At 37.8% G+C, this 10,900-nt stretch overlaps 1 protein-coding gene across 2 annotated transcripts in view; it reads left to right on the forward strand.

The window, feature by feature from the left end:
* The window catches only part of LOC105211757 (protein lozenge), a 29,251-nt gene extending 21,336 nt beyond the window's left edge, over positions 1-7,915 (forward strand). For both annotated transcript variants that reach the window (XM_011183366.3, XM_011183367.3), the window contains exon 6: positions 6,344-7,915. In XM_011183366.3, the coding sequence (XP_011181668.2) occupies positions 6,344-7,233 (890 nt within the window). In that variant the 3' untranslated portion in view covers positions 7,234-7,915. The remainder of the gene's footprint in view (positions 1-6,343) is intronic.
* The last annotated feature ends 2,985 nt before the right edge of the window (positions 7,916-10,900 follow it).

Raw genomic sequence — 10,900 nt, forward strand, 5'->3', positions numbered from 1 at the left:
CCATATTGTAAAAAAATTTCATTCCGATCCGTAGAAAAATAAACCGTGAAATAAGAATGTGCCGTTATTAAACTTGTTATGTTGCAATATTTTTTAACCACAATAACGTCACTTCTCAGTTGTGCCAGAATTAGGCATGGATTTTTTTCTGAAATAGAGACATATTTTGTGTTACAACACATATTGTCATAGAGTGAATTTGGTTTTCTTTTCAGAAAGAACGACACATTTTATATTACAACGATATTGGTGAAAAATTAATTAAATTTTTCGTATTGATTTTTTTCAACAAAAACGACACGTTTGACTTATGACGGCGAAATTGATTTATATTTTTCACAAATAACGACATAATTCAAAATGGGTCACATTTATGTCCAAGAAAAAGCATTAGTACACTCTATTTGGTCCATTTCTGCTCAACATTGTATTTAATATATTACAGGCCACTAAATTTGTCAATAAACAGTTGGAATTTTTCTATATTTGCTAAATAAGAGACAATTGAAAACTTTAAATCGCTCTCCTGAAAAATCGACTTTTTTGAGTTATGACACTATTCAAGTAAATGAGCGATATGTATATTTATATATACGTACATATGGGTATATACTTATATATGCTTGTATCTTAAACATTTTATAATAATTATATCAAGTGTGAGGACTTTTATTTTGCGTGTGGAAGAAATGCGTCTTGCTTACTGCATCTAAATGCATATGGCATGCATACGATTACATATGTATGTATGAAATATGTTTTGAAGAGCGTAAAGCCACAAATCAATCCAAATGCGGTTACGCAGATGTTGGATGCAGAAATTCCGGATTCAGAAACAAAAAACATTATATTGAGTTAACACAATTCTTATCGACAAGAAATTGCTTTTACTACATAACAGTAATTGTGATTAAATGCGTGGTACAGGGTGACCTGTTATGGAATAATGCAGTACTACAAATCAATCTCGTCCAATAGTGAAGTATGCGAGTTGTGTTAAAAAAATAACGGGAATTTTTCTGTTTTTTTTTAATATTTATTCATTCGTCTACATTATGATAGTATGTACTTTTGAGAGCGCCAATCGTCGAAACACTTCTCAAACTCAATTTTTGGCTCTTTCAGGGATTTCTCGTATGTGAAACAATGGCCCTTTAATGTTCTCTTTATGTAGGCTGTGGCATCGTTACAGTATTGTTTTGGACAGTTATGAAGAAGCAACGAAGTGTGACTTTTAACAAACGAAAATCGCCAAGCTAATAAAAACATGTTATATAACCTAATTTTTTTGTCGAACAACCTCTCAAACCAAGACATTTTAGGTAAAACTCTTTTTAAAATAAGGTATTTTCTAGTAAATCTCTAAGGTTCGTTAGCACAATGTTGTGGAGAATTATCTTTTCAGATGTTCTGTGCTTATCTGAAACGAGGCACTGTTTCCGAGTACAGAGTGCATGTTTTCACATGAACGACCATATTTTTGTTCATTTATCGTTATATTATTGTTCCTCGATCGAATTAATGGATTATGTTCAATATGTGAGGCACACATAGATCTCTAACTTTAGTTTTTTCATGAAGTCGTAGGACTAATGAAAGCTCTTATTTATAAAAACTAAATCATGAAATATTTTAACTTATTCCTCTCTCTCTCTCTCTAATTCTAAACTAAGAGCCCTACCTATAAAACAAATCTTTACTGTTAACATTTTATTTTCTTCACCTCCTCGCGCCATAAAGCACACTTCAATTGTCCAAATTGACCAATTGCCAACTCTCGCGCTTCTCTTTGTGACCATACTCCTCAATCAAACGGAAGCGTTTTAAATTTGTATTTTTTGGCAGGCTTTCAATTCAATTGCGACTACCAATATCCCACAATTTCGGATATAATTTGACTACAATGCATGAGAGCGTGTGTGTGTTTCGGCAAGTAGGCAGCATAATAGCCGAATGCAATTTCTGCAGCAGGAAGAAGAGGCGATCAAAGGGAACGCTGCGAAATGAAATCTTTTGGCCCACAAAACGCAATGAGCCAGCCAAATGGACTGCAGAGTCGTCCAAGAAGGCAGTAAATAAAGCGCTGTAAATGAGCAGCACTAATAAAGGCAGAGCGTATGAGTCGATGAATCGACGAATTTTTGCGGTAAGCCATTGTTGGTAACCGCAGAATTGACCGCCGTCACCACCACCGCCACCGCTGCTGCCACCATCCCATTGCTATTGTTTTGCACGCATATGTACGCATGTATGTACTTGTGTGCGGAGGAACCGCAAGCGTTGTGGCAACTTCCGTTCCATTCGCAGCCATTTTCCATTGCCGCTGGCCAAATCTACCATTGTTGGCCCAGAATGTCAAGTCAAAGTGCTCATATGCTTCTTAGTTGCGATTTAATATTGGCCAGCAAATTTGCATTCTTCCTCCTCTATGTTTGGGTGCAAAGGTGCAAAATGCAACATTTTGTGCGTTGCAATTGTCTGCTAATGATGTGCGGCGCTGGGAAGTAAGAACGGTGGTGATTTGAAGGCAGAGAGAGAGGCGAGAGATAAGAAGTAGAAAGTGCTGTGTTGTAAGAACAGGTGTGACTGAGAGAGGGATAATGCATTTCGGTACATGTTCTTCAAGATGTTCTCTCACTGACATTGAGGCATATCTAACTTAAGTGCACCGTTCATTGATCATTTGTGGAGTGTGAGAACTTTACTTGGTTTTTTCCAGTGATCACTGGGATTTCGCACTTCATTCATGCAGCTTCTGTGCTCTTGTGAATATTGTTTTGTGCGCCAACGCTTGATTACTAAGATTATCCAAACTGTGTTGTATGTGTAGTAGCATATAATTTGCGGTACACATTACAAAAAATCGATTTCCGGTTTAATTTTTAATTCATTCAATTGTAAGAAGGAAATTGGTTTCAATTATTTAACGGTATTTTTCACATTCTTTTGCGTTGCTGCCAATAATAATGGTGGGTAAATTGGTTCAAGTATGCAAATTAAATTATACTTTTTTTGCTCTCATTCACATTCTATAAAGGCACTTTTGAAATATAATTAGTTTTTCGTTTGTTAAAAGTGTGAACTTGTTGCTCGTTGCTTTTTCGTGAATACGGTAACGATTCTACAGCCTCCATATTTCACCAGACATGATTCCGTATGATTACTATTTCCAAAAATAAAGAGAACCTTAGTTTTAGAAGTAGACGAGAACTCGCTGAATGATCCTAAGGCACTTCCAAAAGTTTGAGAAGTGTTTCGACAATTGGAAGAAGCGCTGGCATAAGTGCATATAATAGAATGGGGACTATTTTGAAGGCGACAACATTAATTACGAGTGAATAAATACCTTTTCCAAAAATCGTAAATTAAAAAAAAATTTTAAAATAAAAAACCGTTTAGAATAGGTTTATGATCACAGAAGTATCTAAGGTTTTCGTTTGATCAGTTTCTCGCTCTCAATAGAAATGACTTTGGAACCTGGGTATTCAAGATCGAACGAATGGGAAATACCACACACATATGCTTAAATTGATTGCCATCAACAACAAGTCCTTTGCAATTATCAAACGTCAATTGAAGGGTAAATTAATGACAAAACTGACCCCACACTCACACACACCGCCACACGCAACGAACTAATCACATACACACACAGGCGGCACGCACCGGCCGTTAGACCATTATTATTAGCCACTTTTGGCTGGAAGGACAGCGAACGAGCGCCCGACAATCATCCTTCGCAAACAATTTAGCGGCATTCACTCACGGCAGTGGCAGGCGGCTGACGGCATTTTTTGATTTGCGGCGTGTAATTCTCGGTGCGCAGCGCTTTGTTCTTGCGTGCACCCGCTAAAGACTCGCAGTTAAAAAAAAGCAACAAAAAATATTGAAGAAAATCCTGCAAGCCTTTGAGTTATGTCTACCCGGGCTGCCAGTGCTGCCTCGTAAATTATACGTTCGGAGTTTGTTTGAAGGCAACAGTAGCGTAGCAATCGCAATTTGTTTTGTTGCTGTGTTGCAACGTGGCTGTAATGCAACATTATAATTTATTTAGTTGTTGTGCCATTGGCAGCGGTTGGCTACTGGCTACGCGCGGTGTGTGTGTGGAGACTCACAGCAGGACGGCAGGTGGGCCATGCTTCGAGAGGGAGTTAGTGAGAGAGGGAGAGAGGAGGGTGCAGTGAATGAGGGTTAAGTGTAATATTGCAAACTTGCTAAATTACTGTAAATAACATATTTGCTGTTGTTGTTGTGTTATGCCTGTTGTAATTTTCGCTTAATTGAAACATTAAAATGTGATAAGTACAGAGCTGAAGGATACAATTTTACTAACATATTTACATACTCGTATGTATATATTTATGTATTTATGGGCACATGTTTCGTGAGCTGTGAAAAAAGGTTCTGGGTCAATGAAATATGTGTCTGTGTTATGAAATATGAATTTGGTCCCAACTTATTTAAACAAAATTGTGAATCTACTGCCAACAGATACGTATTTCTTCCGCAGAGACCCTTAAAAATTCTTTCAAATACAACACCGTTTGATATAGACATTAATTCTTGATTTGAATCACCGAAAAAATCCAATATCCATCCACTCTCAGTTTATAGCAACTACCTCTTGCTTTTGCTTTCAGCCCTCCAATAAAAAAGGACTCAAAAATTGTTAATTTCACCCAGTGATTGCCAATTTTATTACTCAATTGCTTATTGAGCTCATTCTTGAGTTCTTTGACGACCGACCGATTTGATTTCCAATTGATGTAAGACAAACACTCTAACTATTTATCTGACAATGACTCTTAGGTTTTGAGAATAAAACAGATCAGAAGTTGAACTTGAGCCTCTTCAAATGCCAGTAGGTCATTTGGCGCATCACAATAACACTGGGTCTCAGCTTGACTAGTTAGACTTTGACCCATCATTGGTTTAGTCGAAACAAACGATACCAAGATCAATAGGCTCTCGTTTTTTAGGTCCTCTAATTCGGTCGGCTGTATTGCTTACACTTTCTTTTATCATCCCACGACGATGTTGTTGTAATTTTTTATCGCCGCAGTCGTTGTAACAACCTTCACAAGTCACATTTGATACCTATCTTGTACATACACACATACACTAAACATCTTCTGGGAGCACCTTACTAACCCGCTTGTGAAAATTCAAGATTTTCCAACTCTAAACGCTAAACTCCAGCCATGCCGCTTAATTTCTTTGAATTTAATTTATTAACTTCAGTAGAAATTAGCAACAACATTCCCGAAGAGCGTCACTCGTAAGTGGCAGCTTCCGCTGTTGATTATTCGTCACACACACATATACTTATACGTCAGTTATAGAGCTAGCTACCTTTGCGCTCGCACCTGCTCAATCTGCTCAATTTTCTAAATAATTAATCAAAGTATTTATTTATTTACTTGACGTTTGGCTGCCTTTGACGGAATTTCACAATCTAACGAACAAATACTTGCGGAAGAATTTTCCTTACGCAAGTGACGACAGATTTTTATTTACTCCTTTCATGATGTCTTCATTCTTGTTATAAATTGAACATGAATAATTTCCTTCTGCATGGCATGGTATAGCATAGCGTTACATAGCATAGCATCCGTTTCGCTGGCAACCCTTATTCCGTGTGTGTCGCTTTGACATTTTGTTCAGCGTTGATTTGATGTCTCTCTCTACATACACACGTTTTATTGATGGCGCTCAGCGGGGTTCCATATATTGCAGTTTTCCCTGATTGACATAGAATGTGTGTTCTACTCTTGATGAACATACATACATATATATAGGTATGGATATATGGTGGGTTGCATGTGGGGAATCCTGTGAGTGTTCGTTTCGCAGCTTGGAACATGAAATTATTTTTCAATTAGCGCTTTTTATGATATTTTATGTTTATGACATGTTTTGATAGCTCATTTGTACTTGAATCCTTTTTAAAGACTACATATGTAGCAAGGTATTATTTAAAAATAAATTATATAATTTGCATACAAAGTGGAATGAAGTTTATTCCAGAAAATCTCATGAAAGACCAACCAAAAGTTTCGGAACTGGTACCCTGGACGGAGAATACTGTTATCTCAGTAGAGTTTGAAGCGCCGGTCCTTTGTGATACCCAAAAAATCAAGATTTCTTGTTCCGACTTGCTCCACAGAGATCTTCAGATCTTCACGTATCGACGAAAAGTTTTGAGTTTTTGAGAGATCCGTTGAGGCGCCATCTGTTGGCTATATTGAAATTAGGTTATAACTACACTAAGACCACTTAAGATAATATAAAATAGTCTCAAAAATTTAATTTAAAAATATTTCTTCTCTTCTACTTTCCCTAGAAGCCAACGCATTGATGGGCGCCGCAGACTGGACAACCGGTTATTCGTCAAGTGCCTACACGCCCTATCGCCATCACAACCCTTACCAATATCCACATCACACCGCGACTGCCGCCGCGTCCACCAATCTGCCGCACTGCGGCTATGATCCCACCGTACCCACACCATTTACCACCGACCATGGACTGACAGCGGTACCCAGTATGCTAACGGACATGACCTCGTTATGTGAGTATCCACACAGCGGCATGGCGGCAGCGCCCGGCGCCTATATGCCACATGCGCAGCCGCCCATTTGCAGTCCCAATCACTATGATACCGGCAAGGCGGAGTTGGAGACCCTGAATACAACCTACCCCACATACAATAATTTTACCAACGGCTACAACAACTACAGTAGTTGCGCCGCACAAGGTGGCCCAGGTTATCCGTGTCAAGCAGCGCCCACTATGGTGCTTTGTCCGAAATTCTACTCACACACCGTTAATCAAAACGAGATCCACGTGCATGTGCACGACAATTCGTTGATCAGTTCGCTGACCGGTTACCGTTCTAGCATTGAAATCGGCATTGGTACATCGGATCACGAGGCGTTGAGTGCACAAGGAGCGGCGGCGCAGGCGCTACATGATCCCCAAATGGGAGGCGGCGGTAGTGGAGGTGCTTTGGGCACAACAGCGGATGTCAGCAGCGCAGCACCGATCACGAGTAGCGAACATAACCTACAACAGCAGCAGCAACAGCATGACGCACAATCGCAACAGCAACAACAACAACAAACACATTTGGATGTGCCACATCAAGTTGATGCATCCGTGACGGGAGAGCAACATAGCGGCGCACGCAACGTGGACGTAGGCGATTTGGGCAACGTATGGCGTCCATATTGACCGGGCGGTGGTGGTGCAGCCACAAGGTCTTACGTATATGCACATTGAACTGACTTGATAACTGAAATTGCAAGCAAAATCGAAGGATTCAATACTTTGTTTTATTTTTACGCGCGATTAACGGTATTTGAAAATACTTTTTTTAACAAAAAATATTTTTGGTTTAATAATTTTTATTTGAGTATATTAGAGTACAGTAGAGGTGTGTAGCAGATATGCTTTGGTTATTTACTTTTAAATATTAGTGTAAATATGTGTTAGAAATAATTTAAGAAACTTGATTTTAAATAAATAAAGCACATATACATATATTTAGTATATAATTTGTAAATATGTATTGCTATTTAATATTTTCTAATTGTAATGCAATCGTCCATAAAATGAGCTGATGTACAATATCGCGTGTTTAAATATACATAAGTACTTACCATATACGTACATACATACATACAAAAGCAAAATAAATGTTCAATAATTTTGTTATTTACTTTAGCATTGATAATAAGTGTTTACTCATAAATATTAGTACAACTTGCATTACATTTACTTAACTAAATGTAATATTTATGTATACTCGTGTATGTACATATATAGTATATAATATATAGCTTGTAATTAAATGAAATTAAAATGTTTAACTAAACATTAAATATGAAATAAAGAGAATACTGAATAAAATTAATTTTTAAACAAATTCAATGTGGAATTAATGAGAATATAGGAGAATATATAGAGAAGAGTTGTAAGTATATAAAATATGGTTTATATACAATATTTCTTTGTTCCTCTTCACAATGTGGGCATCAAACTGAAACCATTCAAGGAGGTTATAGTTGGAAAAAACTTAAAAGGAGTTGTTGCATGTTTATAAATTATAGTTTACATATATTTCACTGCTTCAAAAAATTGATTTTTTATTACCTTTTGAAATTTTAAAAAATCTCTGGAACTGTCATAATATGAATATCAAAAGGGTTGCACCTTTTTTTTAATTTTAATTATTGAATAACATTGCAACTATCACCCATCTTAAGACCCAGCATTCATTATTGGATAATATTCGACCGAAGAGACCACGTCCAGTACGCAGTGAATGGATTCAGTGCCGTCCGCACAACTCGGACTGACGTATGAAATGACTTGGCGCATTTTACGTTGAGCTCTTAAATTGAGAACGTTCCAAATACAGCTTGTGCAAGAACTGAATCCGCTCGACCTTCCCAAACAATATCGCTTCGATCTATGGGCTCTTAATCGTTCCAAGAAAATCCGACGTCTTCGAGCCAAATTTTGTTCAGCGATGAACCATTTTCTAGCGCAATGGATATGTAAATAAACAAATTTGCCACATTTGGGACGAAGAGCAACCTGAAGAGATTCAAGAGCTGCCATTTCATCCTATATATATATTACTTACATATACTTACATACGTCTACGTATAAACAATGAGTAGTAATAGTGACTCATGTCATGATTAATATTACATTTTAAAGTAATATTCGAGGGAAATACGCAAATTCATAAAAAAATTAAAAATTAACAATAAATATAGTATAAGTAAAACGTAATTTATTAATTTTTGCGAAAACATTTTTATTATATATGTATGTATATATAATATTTTCAAGATTAAAATTTTTCCTGAAACGTTATCGATTTTTTTTACAAATTTTATGATTTTTAGAAAAAATTCAGCTCTGTCGTTATTAAAGAATATTTCTTCATAAGAAAAATATTTTTTTAATTCAAAAGCTCTCATATTTCCCAGAATAAAATCTCTCGGCACAAATGCTTTTCTTAACTCTACTGCATTTTGCGATTGATTAAAGATGCTCTACTAAGACATCCCCTCAATCACATCGGTAGGCACATTCATCTTCTGCTTATGAGTATTCAACTATAAACATTGTAGAGTTAACCTCGCTGCAACGTTATTACAGTAGCTTGTCAATGCGCAGATACCTCGGACCTCCCAGTTGCAATGCATGTCCACTCAAACACTTTAGGCTTAACGCTTTTGACATAAGCACATGCACATGAGCAGGCTCCAGACGCACACACGGACCCACACATACATACATCCATATAGTGAAGCTGTAACGAAGAATGTGGAAAAAAATTTGACTGCAGTCTGAAATAACTCTCCACACAAATTCCAGCTATGAAACTCAACCTGCGCAAATTCTTTTCTTCCCTCACTAAGAGACTACAACTTAGAGCTTTGTGCGATAAGTACATAAAGTTGAAAAAAAGTCTAGCTCCAGCCATGGATATAATTGTTAGAAAGTTGGCTTCACACACACACACTCCGTGTGCTTGTATTTCTCACAAGCGCTTGCTCATGCAACGCAAGGTGATCGAATCCACTCACACACACACACACCCCTCTAGGCCAATAGCTCGGACGCTCGCTCAGGCGGGCAATTGGTCACCTTCTGCCGTGGCAACCGACGGAGTCTACAGTTTTTGCACGCGTGCGCTTCGCAATCGACGTTCAACGCTCCACACTCGTCGCTTGTTGTTGAGCATGCGCGTTGACTGGTTGGGGCTTCGCTCGGGCAACTGAGCGAGCGGGTACGTGGCAGCTAATTATGAGCGTGAATTTGATATTGTCCTATATTTTGCATCATTCTTTTGCATTGTTTTTTGCATTCTACTTTTATATTGTTGTTGTTGTTTTTTTTGTATACTACTCATGTGCTTCTGTTAAGTTGAGACTTTTCATGTCTTTTCAATTTTACACTTGAGCGCTGATGCACACGCCGCTGCAGCGTTGACTTACAGTAGGGGAAATATGTATCTTCGCAATGCAGACGCTTATAATGAGGAGCATGCGTTGCCCTCACTTCGAAGTAATATCGATCCGTCAATCAATACGCCAGTCAGCCAGCCGATACGTTTGCGCAGCGAATGCTGTTGACATCACCACTAAGGAATAAGGCAATCGAAGACGCTTCGAAAAATAATACGAGCAATTGAAGACGAACTCGAGTTTGGAAAGTACATGTACGCGTACGAGTTTTCTTGCTGCTGGCATCGATACTCTTTGCCAACTTGTTTGGCTTCATTCTTCTGTGCGATATTTGGTTGCAGTAGCGATCTAAACGCGTATCTTAAGCATTCGCAAGAATCTTATTCGTAAGCTAAGTATCATTCATCATGGAAGATAGTAGGCCAGCTGATGCCAATTTGAGATCAATAAGAAGGAGCCTCGAAGATGCATTATGTAGCGGAAAATATTTGAAAAATTCTTCGGTATGATTGGTTTATAAAATTCGGAGCCTAAGCCTTATTTTCCACTAGGGATAGTCAAATGAATATGTTGCTTATGTTAGAAGAAGGAGGAGATTCTCAACAAATCATTAAGGGATGCGCCAAGACTCAGATCTTTTATGGACTCATCAATTTTAAAACCATGGTAGGTTTTAATATATGCAATAGCTCCTGCTCTAGCTTAATCCAAGGCTTGTTTTGAACCGACTCCGAACGTCCTAAGTAATTTATAAGAGGTATCTTCTTGGCAGATGATCGGAACAATTATCGAATCTATCATATGTGCAGTAGTATAAAGAAGTTAACTTAATTTTGGAATCTTCATGTCAATGATTTCATTGAAAGTCCTTTAAATGAAGCAGGATACGAAAAGAAGCACGATATATGGCTGTC

Source organism: Zeugodacus cucurbitae, chromosome 5 (assembly GCF_028554725.1).
Source record: "Zeugodacus cucurbitae isolate PBARC_wt_2022May chromosome 5, idZeuCucr1.2, whole genome shotgun sequence".
Lineage (NCBI taxonomy): Eukaryota > Metazoa > Arthropoda > Insecta > Diptera > Tephritidae > Zeugodacus > Zeugodacus cucurbitae.